Here is a 17,036-nt window from a genome sequence, read left to right on the forward strand (position 1 = left end):
TATACCCAAAGTGACTACATACATGTGAAAAAGCAGATGGTCTGATGGCGGCCTAACCGCTATAATGCAAATATTCGTTAGTCGACAAAAATGGTTTGCTCCCCTTTAAATTGAGAATTTGCGAATTTCTTAACAAATATTTGTCGGGTGTTTATTTCATAAATTCCGTTGTTAAAATATACGTAAATTTATAAAAATGAGAAAAAGATTGTGACATAAACAATTATAGAACAATTTGTGAGATTTTGAATTGTTGTTATCGCGAGTGTTTGTTCGTTGTTGTTTTGTGGTAGATTGCTATGGGGAGTTATTAGTGCGCCAAAATCGTTTTCCCTTTTCATGGATTGTGGCAGTTAATAATCTGGCTACAAATCTTCGCAATCTATTATCCCCAAAAGTTTAGGTGTCGCTTTGTTATTTTTTTTTAGTCCTAAAAAGTGTTATTTATTATTTCGCGAACTGATTGTGTGGCTTCGTCGGACACAAATTGCCCCGAGAAAAATTTGAAGGAAGGGGTTCTATGCGATGACGTGATTTCATGGCATATTTTGCATTGGTTCAAAGCAAGTCGTGAAAGATCCGATCTTTTCATTAGCATTTAAACCCATGCAAAGGAAGTCGTGAAAGATCCGATCTTTTCATCAGCATTTGAATCATTTGTACAGATCACTAGAAACAAACAAGTCGATTTGTACATCCCTACATGTAGCGACATCAAAACAAAAGAGTATACATTTCCAAAATTTTTGTTATAAAATTACAAAATTACAAATTAAATGTAGGTTCACGAACTAGAAATTCTTAAAGGAGTGCTGTTGGAGTCTATATCGAAATCTGAACTGGTGATGAGAATATAATAGAAAAGCTTTTGTAAGATGAAACAAAATCAGTGGCTGAGAGTGGACGAAGTAAACTCTGTTGCGGTGCAGCGGCGGTGATTAAATTGAAATTTTGGGTGAAAACTTTATGCTGATAAATTAGTTCTAGTTATTTCATGAATTAGTTTGAATTAATAAAGAGTTTGGTTTGTCATGAAAATCATATTTCAATACAGAATTTTCCATTTTCCATACAAGACATGAAAATGTCGTGCCGAAGGGTAGGTGAAAATGACATGTCAAAGCATTGGTCAAAATGACATGCTTAGGATCCGACAATGAATGTCATCTTAAGATCCGAAAATGAATGTCATCTTATGGTGGTCACGCTCATATAAAATTCATGAGTGAAAATGCTAAAAAGATGACATGCCAGATCACTTGCACCCATGATTCAATAGCATCCTTGGCATCGAAGATTTTGCTGGGTGCCGCAAGGAAATGTTTTGCAATTTTTCATGGATTGAGGCAAATATTTTTCATCCGGGATATAACAATTCAGTTACACTAGTGTTTTGCCGGGTTAACTTCATGAGAATTTATTTGACGTTTGCGCTATGGAATCCCAGCAAAATGTTTGCCTCCAAAGAGGCAGTTAAATGATATGTACAAGTGATCTGGAAGTGCATCAAATTATGCATTTTCACTCATGATTTTTACAAGAGCGTGACTACTGAAAGAGGCACTCCATTGCACTGCATTTTAACTGACCCTTTGGTACTACATTTTAACTGACCCTCTGGCACTGCATTTTAACTGACCCTTTGGCATTGCATTTTAACTGACCCTTTGGCATTGCATTTTAACTGACCCTTTGGCATTGCATTTTAACTGACCCTTTGGCATTGCATTTTAACTAACCCTTTTGGGGTAGAATAGGAGGCAGTCCGAAGCACGTGTTTTGATACAGGCATTCTGCGGAAATTGTGCAAGCCATTACATAATATGCCAGAAGGAATAAAATGCATTTATTATTTGTGTAAAACAAAAATATTAAGAACTTTATTACATTAACACAAATTATGAAAATTCTCCATTGAATTCAACGGCAAAATGCGTGTTTCCTCCGCTCTCCATTTGTTCCAAGCTGAACTGTTTTTGCTTCATTTGCTAAATGGGTTGTCTTCACATCACCAGTTAAGATTTCGACATGTACTCCAACAGCACTCGACTAGGAATTTTCTTCTCGTGAGTTACCGGAAAAATGTTCACAAATTAAATATTATTTAGTTTGTATTAACAAATGTTTGGAAATGTTAACACGCTTATCTCTTTTTGGAAAATGTATGCCGCTGCCTCTAGAGATGTACAAACTGATTTATGTACATGTAGGGATCTCTAACAACTGCTAATAAAATGTAGCGAACGGAGTGCCTTTTTCACGACTCCGTTTGGACTGCATCCGGATGCTGTTAAATTGTGAGGAATTGGAGTGCCTTTTTCACGACTCCGCTGAACTGCATCTGGATGTTGTTTAAATGTGACAATTGGATGTGATTCATTGGATTGCATCCAAATGCGGTTAAAATGTGAGGACTGGAGTGCCTTGTTCACGACTCCGTTTGAACTGCATCAAAACATGCCGTGATAGAACTAGTCCACATTGCACTACTTCCAATTTATTTTGCTGGGATTGACACTTGAAACTCAAACACAGTGGGTTAATTCGGTTAAGTGTAGTGTTTGCTCGGTATTTTGCCTTGATAATTTGACGGTTGTTCTATGGATTATGTCAAGTCAATTTACTGATACTTAAACTCCAATTAACTGTGGACGAAGAAGCAGGTTAGTATTTTCTTGTTGTTTGAAGTTAAAACTAAATTTGGTATAATCTTTTCAGATTAACCGGTTATTATTTCTATACCAGGAGGTAAGTTTCTCTTATGAATCTTTAACTTTCATATCCTGTCCCAAATTTAATAACCTTAATATGGTTGGCGTTAAATACGTTCTAATATACATAAGTATGTAATTTATAAGTATTTAGACCCTCTTTATTTTATATTTTTTTCCGTATTAAATTGTAATCCTCTTGCTTCAGGTATTTCCGTCCGGAATCTCATTCAGAACCAGGGCTGATATAACCTATATTGCATTGCGGTCATGGTTCTATATATACCACACCACTATGTGGAAGAGGCTATATGTTTGTTTTCCCAAAATGTTTGTGACTCATCGCGGATATAAAAAAATATCTAAGTTGCTATTACAGCCCAGATTACGACGATATACATTTTTTGTTGAGGAAGTCGCCTTCAAAGTTTCGAAACAGGCTAATTTTCTGAAAGTTCAGTAAATATATTATCCCTTATAATACCCAAGAATAATGTTATTTTGAGATTTTAATTATATATTTAGTGTGATTGTTTTCAGGCGAAAATGGGCTCAGATAAAGCCTGTATTGCAGAATATAATCCTTATAGGTTGCTAGATTCCTTTTATACAAAAACGAAACAATGGAATAGATTTTTAACCTGTAGTTATATCCGACCCACTAGCAACGCTCATGTTAGATTAATCGCAGCTTCAATAAGGTGATTCATTAAAAGTGTTGTTATTACGCGTACCTTTCTCCATTGCACTTACTGTAATTGGTTCTAAAGTATCCTTAATGTTTGATACACAAGCTTTCTCGTTCCATCTCATTTTCTCTATAGCCTTTCTATGAAAGGTTCGATCACACAGTTACATATAGGTATGCGGAAAATGGTAGGTTTTTTAGTAACCCGCATGTTAGTTGGTCTAGAACAGTTTCTATGTTAGCTATGCAGCTACTATTAGAATTATTATTTATGTATTATTAATTAAATTAAGTATTTTTCATTTAATCCCCTAATGCATTTACAATAAAAAGGAGGTTCCGAATCACCGAATGAAAAATAAAATTAGAATAGACAATTAGAAGTGATTAATAGAAGTATCACCATGCCACCTCGAACATGTTAACGGGAATTTATTTGTTTGTAGCCTTAAGGTAGAGTTACATTAGGCAAATATTTGCTCCAGCGACCGGCATTGTGCGCTTACTGAGAGCAAGTTAGCATAAATTCAATGTATTATTAACACCACTTGATCTCAGTAAGCGCACAATGCCGGTCGCTGGAGCAAATATTTGCCTAATGTGACCTTACCTTAAGCCATGCAGTCCAAGCTTTGCACATACGCACATATATAGAAACAGATCAGGTCCGAATATTTATTGTATCGGCCCACTACGTCGGGTTATTCTTTCGGTTTAAAAAGTGTAGTATAAGACCATGTCATGTGGATAGTTCTGAACTTTTTACAGTAGTCATGTCCATACTTCCTGAAATATCTGCAGTGTGTGCAAGATAGCTCTTGTAACCATTCTTATAAAGTTAAATAGAATATAAAATTGGATTAAGTAAAAATTATAATCGGTCTTTCTTTTTTTCCTATCTTAAAGTAAACGCTAAACGCAAAGGTATTTGTTTTTGCTCAATATAATTTATTTATAATGTTTACTATTTTTTCTATAACATAAAGGAAAAATTGTTATCGTAGTAAAAATTTGTAGATTCTTGCGGGTGCCGGAACAGGCATTAGTTTTTAAAAAAATTACCTATTTTTTAATTGCAAAGAGAAACACATTTTATATTAATTTTTAATATTTCAAATCTTTTATTTTGATTTGCGTGGTTTAATAAAAAATATTGTATTTTTACTAAGTAAAAATTAACATTATGTCATTTACATATTAATATAAACTTTTTTATATAATTGTATATATAAAAAATCAGTGCTTAATCATTACAATTTACAAAAGAAATTAATTTATTTTAATGTAATAAGTTTAAATTAGCCCAAAAAGCAACAACAAACATAAAGTGCTTGACTAAAAGTTTACGTGATTACAATTGAAATAAATAGTTATGAAGAAAATCCAACTACATTAACATAAATATTATTTACAAAAATGCGGTAATTAAATGTTTGTTGAATTTTTAAAAAATTGTAATAAATGGTGTTAATTTAATTGTTAAAAAAAATTATAAATTTGGTTTGTGAAACGATTTTTGTTTCTAATTATATATATTGTTCTATTAGTTTTCCTGTTTATCTTCTGTAACATAAAATATTTTAATAATACTTTCGAGTTTATTTTTTTAATATTCGAAAAATATACTCGTATATTAATGTATATAAAAGGTCATTTAGAAGCTTGTTGTATATAAGGGCGAACATTTTTAAGGCATTTTTCGGTCTCTGTATAATTTCGTATTGTAGAAAAAACATTTATTACGATTTGAGAATAATCTTAACTATTAAGATATTTAATCATTTTACTTAAAACTAAGTTTATCAGGTTACTTTTAAAAATACTAAAATTATATCTTCAGAATTATTCAATGCGATCTCAGTGTATACTACCGAAATCAACTGAAATTACCGACACACCTTATCAACGACAGGAAAAGAAATTTTGAGGATTAATACCATCTTCCAACGAAAATAGGTGTCATGGAAAGTGTAGTTATTTTTGCTTTGGAATTAGTTCCAGATGCAATAACTATTCTTCTCCAGTTTTATTCGTAACCTATATCTGAGATTCTAGTAGTGACAGAAGTATGGGCAACCTATGTAGATGATGACAACATTCATACATTTAGTGCCATGTTCAATAACTATTAGGCAATTATTTTGAGTTTTTTAAGGCATGATAGAAAAAGCAGGAACGTACATTTTGCCACGCCTTGCTACGTGATGTGTATAAGCGATTGATACAGCTCCAGGTCCGGTATTTTATTAGAAGAACATCTGGTTTTTATTTTATTTGTGAAGACTTTTGATCTTTTATGAGAAGTCATTTTTGATACTTTTAGAAAAATGTATTGAAAACTACAAAGCATTGCTACCTGAAGTGTTCAGATGATGGATATAGATTAGGATTTGTAAAATATCACCATCTGACTCTCTTTGGAAAGACCGTTTGATCTTTTATGAAAAGTCCTTTTGGTGAAGAAGTTTTGCCACACTTCGCTGTATGATGTGTTCAGATGATGGGTAGGTTTCGTAAAATAGGACTATATGATTTCTCTGGAAAATTTAGTTGATCATTTATGAGAAGTTTGGGGTTTTTATTCGAAGACATTTTGCTCTTCCAACAGTGTTCTAATATTTAAAAAAAAAAAACTGATTTATTGGTCTAGATTAAAAAATTAATTCTGGTCTTGGCAAAAATCTTTGTGGAGAGGACTGCTCTCATAGAAGACCCCTTGGTATTCTATGTGTAGACCTCTTGGTCTTCTATGATAAGAACCACATCATATTTCTGTTGTTTTTCTATACGAAAAGCTATTGTTCTTCTATGTGGTAAAATTGTGGACTTCTTTGAGTAAGCTCAACAAACAAAGTTTAATTGTATCCCCAACTAATTCTCCCAAACAATTTTAAGAAAAAAGACTTGTTTGAAAATACCTTTTAGTATTTTTAAGGAGAACCATTTAGTCTAATATAAGAATACTTTCTGTTCTTTTACGAGAAGTCCTTTTGGTGTCCTACGAGAAACCTTTTTTCATTTGTACTGAAAGTTAAAGTTATTTTCCTGTATGAGGTAAACTTTTGGAATTCTTTGACTTCTTGACTATGGGAAACCTTCAAGGAAGCTTAACAAACAAAGCTTTATTTTGGTCACACAAACAAATAGGCTGTTATTAGCTCGCTTGTGAAAAGCTTCTTGTTTCTCAATGGAAGACCGTTTGGATATTAGCAGTTTCTTCGAGAATAGCTTCTAGTTTTTTAAAGGCAGGACATTTTTGTCTAATATAAGTAGACATTCATTCTGGTCATCTATGAGAAGACCATTTGGTACCCAACGAAAACCTGTTTCCTTGTGTATGGGAAACTTTTGTTCATCTTCTTCTGGACATCTTAGGGGAACTATCGAGACAGAAGCGGGTTCTTTGTACCGGATTGATTCGAAACCAAAAGCATTTCATATACCTACATTACATTAAGAAACATATATTTGAGAAAAAACTTATACAGTCGGACCTCGATTATCCGTGATGGTCGGGACCGGAAAGTCGATGTTCCCGGATAATGAAGGCAATATTTGTATGCAGTTTTTGAACATATGTATTTTTAATTCAAAATTATATCTTATTGTACAATAATAATAAAAATCTGCAATTTTTAATATATTTGTTTAGGAGGATACATAATATCATCATCGTCAGATTCATTTGAATTGCATTTGTCCCATAAATACACAAATTGTGTTATACGGCAGAATTTCCAGTTTTCTTTTGTTTGCTTAATCAACTTAATCGGAAAGTGTGCTTTTACTCCCGGATAATGAAGTTTATAACAAAAATTGGAGGAAATGAAAAAAATAACATTTCTTTTCTATCCCGGATATTGCAGGTTTCCGGATAATCGATTCAAGGCTACTCGAGGTACGACTGTATTTAGTCCTTCGAGTTGGCTAGGATTGCAGTTTTTCCAAGAACGTAGATTTCTTTAAAAATTAATTCTTCAAGAACGTGGATTTTTTTAAAAAAATAATTTTTCCAAGAACGTGGATTTTTTAAAAAAATTAATTCTTCAAGAACGTGGATTTAATAAAATGTAATTTTTCTAGAAACGTGGATTAAAAAAAAAATAATTTTTCCAAGGACGTGTATTTAAAAAACATTTTCAAGAACGTAAATTAAAAAAAAAAAATGTCCAAGAACGTGGATTTTTTTTTAAAAAAATTTCCACCAACCTAATTTTTTTTTTTTAAATTTCTATCGACTTGGATTTTTTAAAATTTTTTTTTTATCATCTTGGAGTTTTTAAAACAATAATTCTTCCAAGAACGTCGATTTTGTAAAAAATATTTTTCAAGAACTCAGATTTAAAAAAAATACTATTTCCATGAACTTTGACTTAAAAATATTTTTTCCATGAAAGCGGATTTAAAAAAATATTTTTTTCAAGAACGTGAATTTTAAAAAAAATATCTTTTTCAAGAACCTGAATTTGTTAAAAAAATATTTTTTTAAAGGACATGGATTTTTTTAAATGAAAATTTTTTCCTAGTGCTTGGATTTAAAATTTTTTTCTAGAACTTGGATTTTAAAAAAAAAAATTGTTTCCAAAAACTTGGATTTTTTTTAAAAAAATATTTTTTCCAAAAACTTAGGAGAAGATGACTTAGAAGTCATCTGTGAAGAAAGAAGGTTGAAGTTGTCATCTATTGACTTGTAACAATATAAATCTACCTGATGATAATCATCGAAGGCGATCGAAATGTCGGAAATAAATACAAATATAAATCAAAATAAATGTTTGTTTTATTATAAGGACCTTGAGCCGAACTAGATTGAAAGAAAACATAAAGATCAAAGGTCAACTAAAAACCACATCCAAATAATATAATTTTTCCAATAACTTGTATTTAACAAAAATAATTTGTTTAAAAATGTGGATTTTATTTTGTTTTTCAAAATAGTCAGGCTTAATCCCATAGTCGTTGTTTTAATATTTTATTAAAACAACTTTAATTTATTAGTGGGAAAAAATTGGCGATGTTTACCACGGGGTAAGGCAGGGAATACTATAGTTTCGGATCTCGCCACAGATCTTCATCAGTTCCCTTATTTTTTGTTTTTCAACAAGAAACTTTTTATACCCAAGTGTCAATTGCTAGCTCAAATAGATACGAGCGTAAAGAAACACTCTGATCGAGAATTTCTTTGGCACTACCTAAACTCTAGCAATTTTTTTCTAGAACGTGGATTTTTTAAAAAATATTTTTTCCAAAAACGCGGAGTTTTTAAAATATTTTTTTCCAAAAACGTTGAGTTTTTTAAAATATTTTTTTCCAAAAACGTGGATTTTTTAAAATATTTTTTCCAAAAACGTTGAGTTTTTTAAAATACTTTTTCCAAAAACGTGGATGATTTTTTCTAAAAACGCGGACTTAAAAAAATTGCAAGTACGTGGATTAAAAAAAAATATTTTTCCAAGTACGTGGATTAATGAAAATATTTTTCCAAGTACGTGAAATTAAAAAAAATATTTTTCCAAGTACGTGAATTTAAAAAAAAAACAAAAGGTATTTTTCCAAGTACGTGAATTTTTTAAAAACCTATTTTTTTTCAAGAACTTGGATTTCGGCCAGCCACCATTGGAAATGTGATGTTGCCTGACCGGTGTATGGAAACCGGACATGCGGTGTAAGGGGGTGGTGTGCTTACCATTGCACCAGGTGGCACCCACATACTTCCCATGATGGATGGAACCCCCCTTCCCTACGCATGTCAGGTAAAATCTTCGTCATTTAGAGAGAAGTCGCAAAATTGCAAAACGGAAGCCCTAGAACATGTCTATCGGCAGGATTGAATAGCATTCACACTGCTTTACACCATTTTCTATTGTAATTCAAAGAATTTAATTATTTCATTTGAGATTCGAAACGTTTCTCTTGTAATTTGAGAATTCCTATTAAAATTCGAATTTGTTCAATTGTAATTTCATTTGTAATTAGAATTTTTCCAATTGTAATTCGAATTTTTTTTATTTGAAATTCGATTTTTTCCTTGCAATTTGAATTTTTTCATTTGTAATTATTTTTTTTCATTTTAAATTCGAATAATTACATTTGTAATTCGAAACTTTTTATTTGTTATTCGAAAAACCAAATATAAAACCAATGCTAATCAAATGAAATAATTCGTATTACAAATGAAATAATTCGAATTTCGAATGTAATCAATTTAATGTAAAACAATTTCTCGTTGGAGTCGAGCTTAATGACCAAAGATTTTTTGCAAGTGAAAATAGATAGAAGATACCAAAGAACGGTCCTGACCGGCTTTAACATGGCAAAGTCCAGGATTTATCTTGGTCCCTCTTTCATCTCAAGTGGACACTGACCTCTCCGTGGTGTCACCTGGGGAACTGCCTTTAACACACATAAGAACGTTAAAAACTTGGGTTTGGGGGTCGGGTTAGTAACCCTCCCCTAGAAAAAAAAAACAGCCTACTATGAAAAAACGAAAGAAAAGAAAAACAAACCCCTCTAAAGTTGACGAACCCCGCAAACGTTTTAAGGACCATGATCTGCGAATCTACACCTGGAATGTTCGCACTCTTTATAGAGAAGGTGCAGTCTTCGCATTGGCAGACGTACTTGAAAAGTACAAGGTCGATATTACTGCCATACAGGAAATACGATGGATTGGGAAAGGCATCACAACACCTAAAGGTGACGCATGGTTTATAGCTGCCATGACACAAAGCATAAGTTTATTTGCGGATTGGTAGGTGGTTAAAACATCTGACCACCGGCTTCACCCCAGTGAATGAAAGACTCGCTACAATTCGATTAAAAGCAAAATTCTTCAACATCAGCTTTATTTGCGCTCATGCTCCCACTGAAGACAAGGACGAACAGACCAAAGATATATTTTACGAGCGCTTAGAAGAAACATATGACCGTTGCTCTGCCCATGACATTAAAATTATACTAGGCGATTTTAATGCCAAAATTGGAAAGAAAAATATCTTTGGCCCAACAGTCCGGAAATTCAGTCTCCACAGTGAAAAATCTGACCTTGCAGCTGCAAAAAACATGGTAGTTTAATCATCTCGATATTCATAAGGGCACCTGGCTGTCTCCAGATCAAAGTACAAATAATCAAATTGATCATGTTGTGATAGATGGAAGACATTCATCGATCGTGTTGCATGTACGATCGTTCCGAGGCGCAAACATTGATTCGGACCACTACCTTGTTGCAGCAAAGGTATGTACCCGCCTAAATAAAGCACGAACAGACACAATGCAGAAATTGGACATCGATAGGCTGCAAACACAACAGATAGCCACAGCACTCCATGCAAACAGCCGCAAAATCCATACTTGGATTCCAGAAACCTCCACAAAGGAACTCATGGTATGACCAGGAGTGTCGTGCTGCTACAGGAGAGAAAAATGCGGCATATAGAGCTACTTTAAAAACGCTGACTTTACAATTAGTAGAGAGATATCGGGACAAAAGGAGAGAAGAGAAACGTCTTTTCCGCAGGAAAGAGAGGGAGAAAGAGATGGAAAAGCGGGAGTGTGAAAAAATCGAGATATACAGGAGCATGAATGAAGTCCGAAAATTCTACCAAAGAGTGGAACATCAAACAGATGGCTTTGGTACAGGTACATCCTCCTGTAGAGACCAGCAAGGTAATCTGGTAACTGATACAGGTAGTGTCCTAAGGATATGGAAAGAGCATTTTTCCAAACTGTTGGTATCAAATAGTAGCGAAGACGATGATACCACAGTTCCAATCCCAGAAGATGGTATAGAATGTATACCACCCGGCCTCGATGAGGTAAAGACAGTAATAAACCGCCTGAAGAATAATAGGGCAGCAGGAACTGATGGCCTACCAGCCGAGCTGTTTAAAACCGGAGGCGAGGCGCTGATAAGGTGTATGCATCAGCTAGTTAGCACCATCTGGCAGGAAGAACGCGTACTCGACCATTGGAACCTGAGTATCGTGCGCCCCGTCCACAAGAACGGAGATAAGACTGTATGCTCTAACTATAGGGGCATAAGTCTACTCCCTATTGCCTACAAGATCGTGTCAGGGTTATTGTGCGAACGACTAAAGCCTATGGTCAACGAGATAATTGGACCATACCAATGCGGCTTTAGACCTGGCAAGTCCACCATTGACCAGATATTTACCCTGCGGCAAATCCTGGAGAAGACCCAAGTAATGCAGATCGACACCTACCACCTTTTTGTAGATTATAAAGCAGCCTTTGACAGCCCGCTGCGTTCAAAGGTATTCCAAGCCATGTCTAAATTTGGTATCCCCGCAAAGATCATTCGGCTTTGTTAAATGACTCTAACTGACACAAGGTCCTCAGTTAAAATAGGAAAGAACCTCTCCGAAGAATTTTGTACCAAAAGAGGTTTCAGACAAGGAAACAGCCCTTCGTGTGATCTTTTCAACATCCTGCTAGAGGCAAACGTCAAAAGAAGTGACACAATCTACACCAACAGCCACATGTTACTTGCTTATGCTGATGATATAGACATCATTGGACGATCAGTAAAGGAAGTAACTGATACCTTTATGAAGGTCGAAGGAGAATCTGCTAAAGTGGGTCTGGCGGTAAACTGCGAGAAGACCAAGTTGATGGTGTCGATGCACAATGCGTCCATTGAGATCGGACCAACTGTTGAAGTTGGTTCCTATAATTTTGAGGTAGTAAAAGACTTCGTATACCTCGGTACCGCCGTAAACGCAACAAACGACATCAGTTGTGAAATAAAAAGAAGAATTGTATTGGCTAACAGATGCTACTTTGGCTTATGTAAGCACTTTAAAAACAAATCCACAACTCGTTAAACAAAAATAACGCTTTACAAAGCACTGATACTACCCGTGCTGATGTATGGCTCCGAAGCCTGGGTACTTGCGCAAGCAGACATGGCAATGCTTGGTGTGTTTGAGAGAAAAATTCTTTGAATGATCTACGGACCAATCTGCGTTGACGGTGAATATCGACGTCGCATGAACCACGAGCTGTATCTGCTATACAACGACATCAATATAGTTAAACGTATCGAGATGCAGCGAATGCGTTGGCTAGGCCATATAATAAGAATGAACGATGATGAACCCGCTAAAAAGGCGTATAAATTCGAGCCACATGGCGGTGCACGCAGAATTTGGCAGGCCTAAGCTTCGATGGAGCAAACATGTGGATGATGAAATGGAAAGGCGCGGTATTCCAAAAAGTCAAGCGAAAAACAGAGAGGAATGGAGATCTTTTCTTAGTTCGGTCTATGGAACAAATGTTCTGTAATGAGCCAACTAAGTAAGTAAGTATATATACAAATAGCCCGACTCATTTTAGCTCATTTAAGGATGGAACCCCCCTTCCCTACCCGTGTCAGGAAAAATCTTCGTGATTTAGAGAGGTCGCAAAATTGGAAGAGGGAACCCCTAGAACATGTCTATCGGACAGGATTGAATAGCATTTACACTCCTTTACACCATTTTCTAATGTAATTCAAAGAATGTATTTTTTCCATAGGCAGGTCACGTTCGAAGATGGGCTATATCGGTCCACGTTTCGGTGTAGCCCCCATATAACGGTAGCTCCCGATTTTCGGTATTTTGGGGATTTTAGCTACATTTTTGACCAAACTACTTGTAATTTCACGCTTGGGGTCAAAAACATCTCCACCAAAAGCCGTCAAAATAGGTCCATATTTTGGTATAGCCCCCATATAACGGTACCTTCCGATTTGAGGTATTTTGGGGATTTCAGCTACAATTTTTATTCGAACTACCTGTAATTTGACGTTTGAGGTTCCCAGTGGTCACAAAACATCTCCAAGGAAAACAGTCAATATAGGTCCACGTTTTGGTACAGCCTCCAAATAACGGTGCCTCCCGATTTTCGGTGTTTTGAGGATTTAAACAACAATGTTAACCGGACTATTTGTAATTCGACATTTGAGGTTCCCAGTGGTCTCCACCAACAATTATGTATCAACATAGGTCCACACTTTGATTTATCCCCATATAAGGTTGTCAGCCGCTTGAATACATTTCTATATATATTTTTTTGACCTTATTTGTGGACAGGATAGACATTTTAAATAATTTCTCATTAGAGTCAAGCTTAATGACCGAATATTTTTTGCAAGGAATTAATTAAAATTAATATGAAAATTATCTTCGCCCAAAATAGGCAACATTTTCAAATAAACAATTTTAATTTCAAATGAAATAAAGAATAATTACAAATGGAAAAATTCGAAGTACTCCATTTAATATTTCGAATTACAAATGGAAAAATTCGAATTATAAATTTAAAAATTCAATTTATAAATGAAATTATACGAAATTCAATTGGAATTCTCAAATTACAAGGGCAATGTTTCGAATTATAACTGAAATGAATTATTAATCGAATTACATGGGAAAATGGTATTGTTTTCTTTAAATTCTCGAATTGTAATAAATGTTTTCTCCTTTTGGAATAGGTTTCTTTGTGTTCTACTATACCCCATTATGGTGGAAATTTTTAAAAGGCAGTTATTGGTTTTTTCATTCTTTTTTTCTTCATTTCAAAATCACTTTTAATAAACATACGAATTAAAATACCTAAAATACATAATTTCTATATAGTAGTAGTAAATTACAAAAATACATTTATTTTTTTACAAAACAAAAATTATCTTAATTATTTTAATTACTTGTTACTTGTTTTTGTTGTTGTGTTGGTTTTCTTTGATCTAAGCAAAATATTTTGTTTTTTCGAAAAAAATGACAAATTTTTAGAAAATTTCTCATTTTCAGCTTTGCTAACCTAATGTGGAAATTAAATTAAATTAAAATTAATTATACGTATTAAAATAATGAACAAATATTTAACTTAGCAATTAATAATTATTACAAATTACCAAAAACAAAAAAAAAAAATTATATACAAAAATTTTACTTAAAACAGAAAATGTGCTTAAATAGTGTATTTATTAAATTAAGTAATAAGTTTAGCGTATTCTGTTGTAGATAACCCCCGTTTTGTTTTTTTATTTTGCTTTGTAGTTTTATAAAAAATGGCACAGGTGAACAAATTTGCATTTGCATTATGTGTGGGTTGTCTTCTTGTAGCGTGTAGTTAGCGTGTAAATGAAGGATTTGGATGAATGGTTATGGGCGATTTTCATTTTTTTTTGGGTAATGAAGTGGGGAGGATAATATGGCTTCCCGGCTTCCTTTTTCTGGATTTTATTAAATATGGCCCTACAAAGAGCCCCAGTCTATAACACAGGCCTCATTGTTCATATTACAACTATTATAGTTGTAATTGTTGTTGTTGTTATTATTATTGTTGTTATTTTGTTGCTGTTGTTGAAATGTTTGCCAAAAATCATAAGTATCACTATCCTTTGTTGTTGTTGTTGTGCTACAGCAAATTTTGGGTGGTTCAGCCGTTTCAGGCTTCAATTTTTGTTGCTGCATTAAATCCCACCCAACTGTCCCTTCTTGTTAGAAACCTCGCAGATTATTTTTCTGTGATGAATTCAAGAATGGTTTCTCCTCATTCATTTTCTCCAAATTACCGCTAAGCGTGGGATCAGGTCTTCTTCGTTTGAAGAAGCCACACTTCCACATGGCATATGTGAATAGGGCCAACAGCAGCAGGCCACCAATAATGGCCAAAATGATAATCCACAGCGGTGTTGCTGTATCTCTTTGCTGGCCGCTTAGTTCGGGATAGGCACGTGTTTCCACCTGGAAAGGGAAAAAAGAAGAGGAAATAAATTAATTTATGAAAATTAAAAGTGTGTAAAAGCAAGGAGAAGCTTCGTTCAAGTTATGTTCGAAAATGATAAAGGCATTCTGTAACAAAACTGACTCAGATTGAAGAAACCCAATCTCAATTTTCAACTTTTTACTTACCGTCAGTGGTTCCGACGTTTGTGTTTGTTCTACACTAAATTCCTTGGGTATTTCAACATGGGCCGTTGAAATTATCCTTACTGCATCTGCTCGTGGATGTTCCGAGACCAATGTTGAATTCCAAAGGCGTGCCTTGATGTGAACATAAGCCTCAGTATTTGCTGGCATATTATAAATATCACATTGTATTTTAATACAATTCGCTGTGGCTTTTGTACAATCCAATTCGACAATATCACGTTTTTTATTTTTATGATCACCACGGAAATCCATAAAACGTTCGGGCCGTATGATACGTGTTAGCGTGTCACGTCTTAAACGATTTAAAATACCCCCAGATGATGATTCTTCCTGGGTCACTTCCTGTTTACTACTACTATAACTCGACTTTTCCATATACATTCGATGGGCAAATTGTGTCTTATTGAAAGGTCTCATCATGTAGGGTGCTGGTCCTAGCAGTAAATCATCTACCACCAGATTCGTTTTCGATTTCGATTGAAGTTTAAGCGGATTTACATATTCCGACGAGACAAAACATTCTCCTTGTCGTACATTATCGATAATTGGCATTTCTTCGAGATACAATAGCCATTTGTCACGTTTATCTTTCTCGCTTGTGATTTGGTGGGGCCAATAGATGGTGAGTTGGACCTTGGGTGCCTTCCAGGGACCTTCATTGTAGATCTGTAAAAGAAAAAGAGGGAATATAATTAGGACTAATGATGAAAATAAAAAATTAAAAAGCATATCGACGCCTCCAAACAATAGTATGCTAAGTCGACTTAGCATGTTTTCAAGTTCTTTACATTTTTATATTTAGCTTCTTTTAACTTAAATTCTGTCAAATTTTGGTAATAATCGGACAATCCCAACAGAAGTTATAAACAAATATTTACTTAGCATAGTACTGAGGGTCAAAGAAATTTCCAAACTTTTAGAGCTTGTCCTGCAAAACTCACTGTTCAGAATTAGCAAACTATTATTTGGAGGTGTCGAACGTCCTTTAACATAAATTCTGTCAAATTTTGGTAATGATCGGTCAATCCGAACAGAAGTTATAAACAAATATTGACTTAGCATAGTACTGAAGTTCAAAAAAATGTCCACACTTTGAGAGCTTCTCCTGCAAAACTCACTTTTTAGACTTAGCATACTATTATTTGGAGGTGTCGATATATTTGAGAAAAAACTTATATTTGGTCCTTCGAGTTGGCTAGAATTGGATATTTTCCAAGAACGTGGATTTTTTGAAAAATATTTTTTCCAAGTACGTGAATTTTTTAAAAAAAAATATATTTTTTCCATGAACGTGGATTTAAAAAATATTTAAAAGAAATATATTCATGAACGTGGATTTAAAAAAAAAATATTTTTTCCACGAGGGTGAATTTCAAAAAATATATTTATTCAAGAACGTGGATTAAAAAAAAAAATATTTTTCCAAGAACGTGTATTTTTAAAAAATATTTTTCCAAAACGTGTATTTTTAAAAAAATATATTTTCCAAGTATGTGAATTAAAAAAAAAACATTTCTTCCAAAGACGTGGATTTTTTAAACAAATATTTTATCCAAGTAAGAAATCCAAGCACTTAAGCATAGTACACACTGATCAACAAAACTGACAGTCATCGAGTCCTATTTCGTTAATATCAAAACCTAGCTGAACAATTACTTTCCTAATCTGTAAATAATACATTACATAATGCATTTCAAA

The 17,036-nt window shown here is 33.9% G+C and overlaps 1 protein-coding gene and 1 long non-coding RNA gene across 4 annotated transcripts in view; one reads left to right on the forward strand and one right to left on the reverse strand.

Moving 5' to 3' along the window:
• Nucleotides 1-2,056: 2,056 nt before the first annotated feature.
• LOC141398749 (uncharacterized) overlaps nt 2,057-17,036 on the forward strand; it is a 117,216-nt gene continuing 102,236 nt past the window's right edge. The window contains exons 1-2 of the long non-coding RNA XR_012411705.1: nt 2,057-2,663; nt 2,719-2,748. This is a non-coding gene — a long non-coding RNA (uncharacterized lncRNA). The remainder of the gene's footprint in view (nt 2,664-2,718; nt 2,749-17,036) is intronic.
• mew (multiple edematous wings) overlaps nt 13,950-17,036 on the reverse strand; it is a 228,825-nt gene continuing 225,738 nt past the window's right edge. For all 3 annotated transcript variants that reach the window (XM_073976368.1, XM_073976367.1, XM_073976369.1), the window contains 2 exons: nt 15,318-16,004; nt 13,950-15,149 (listed from right to left, as the gene is read on the reverse strand). In XM_073976368.1, coding sequence (XP_073832469.1) covers nt 14,904-15,149; nt 15,318-16,004 — 933 coding nt within the window. In that variant the 3' untranslated portion in view covers nt 13,950-14,903. The remainder of the gene's footprint in view (nt 15,150-15,317; nt 16,005-17,036) is intronic.

This window comes from Musca autumnalis, unplaced genomic scaffold, assembly GCF_047663935.1.
Source record: "Musca autumnalis isolate F117 unplaced genomic scaffold, ASM4766393v1 scaffold_3, whole genome shotgun sequence".
Classification (NCBI taxonomy): domain Eukaryota; kingdom Metazoa; phylum Arthropoda; class Insecta; order Diptera; family Muscidae; genus Musca; species Musca autumnalis.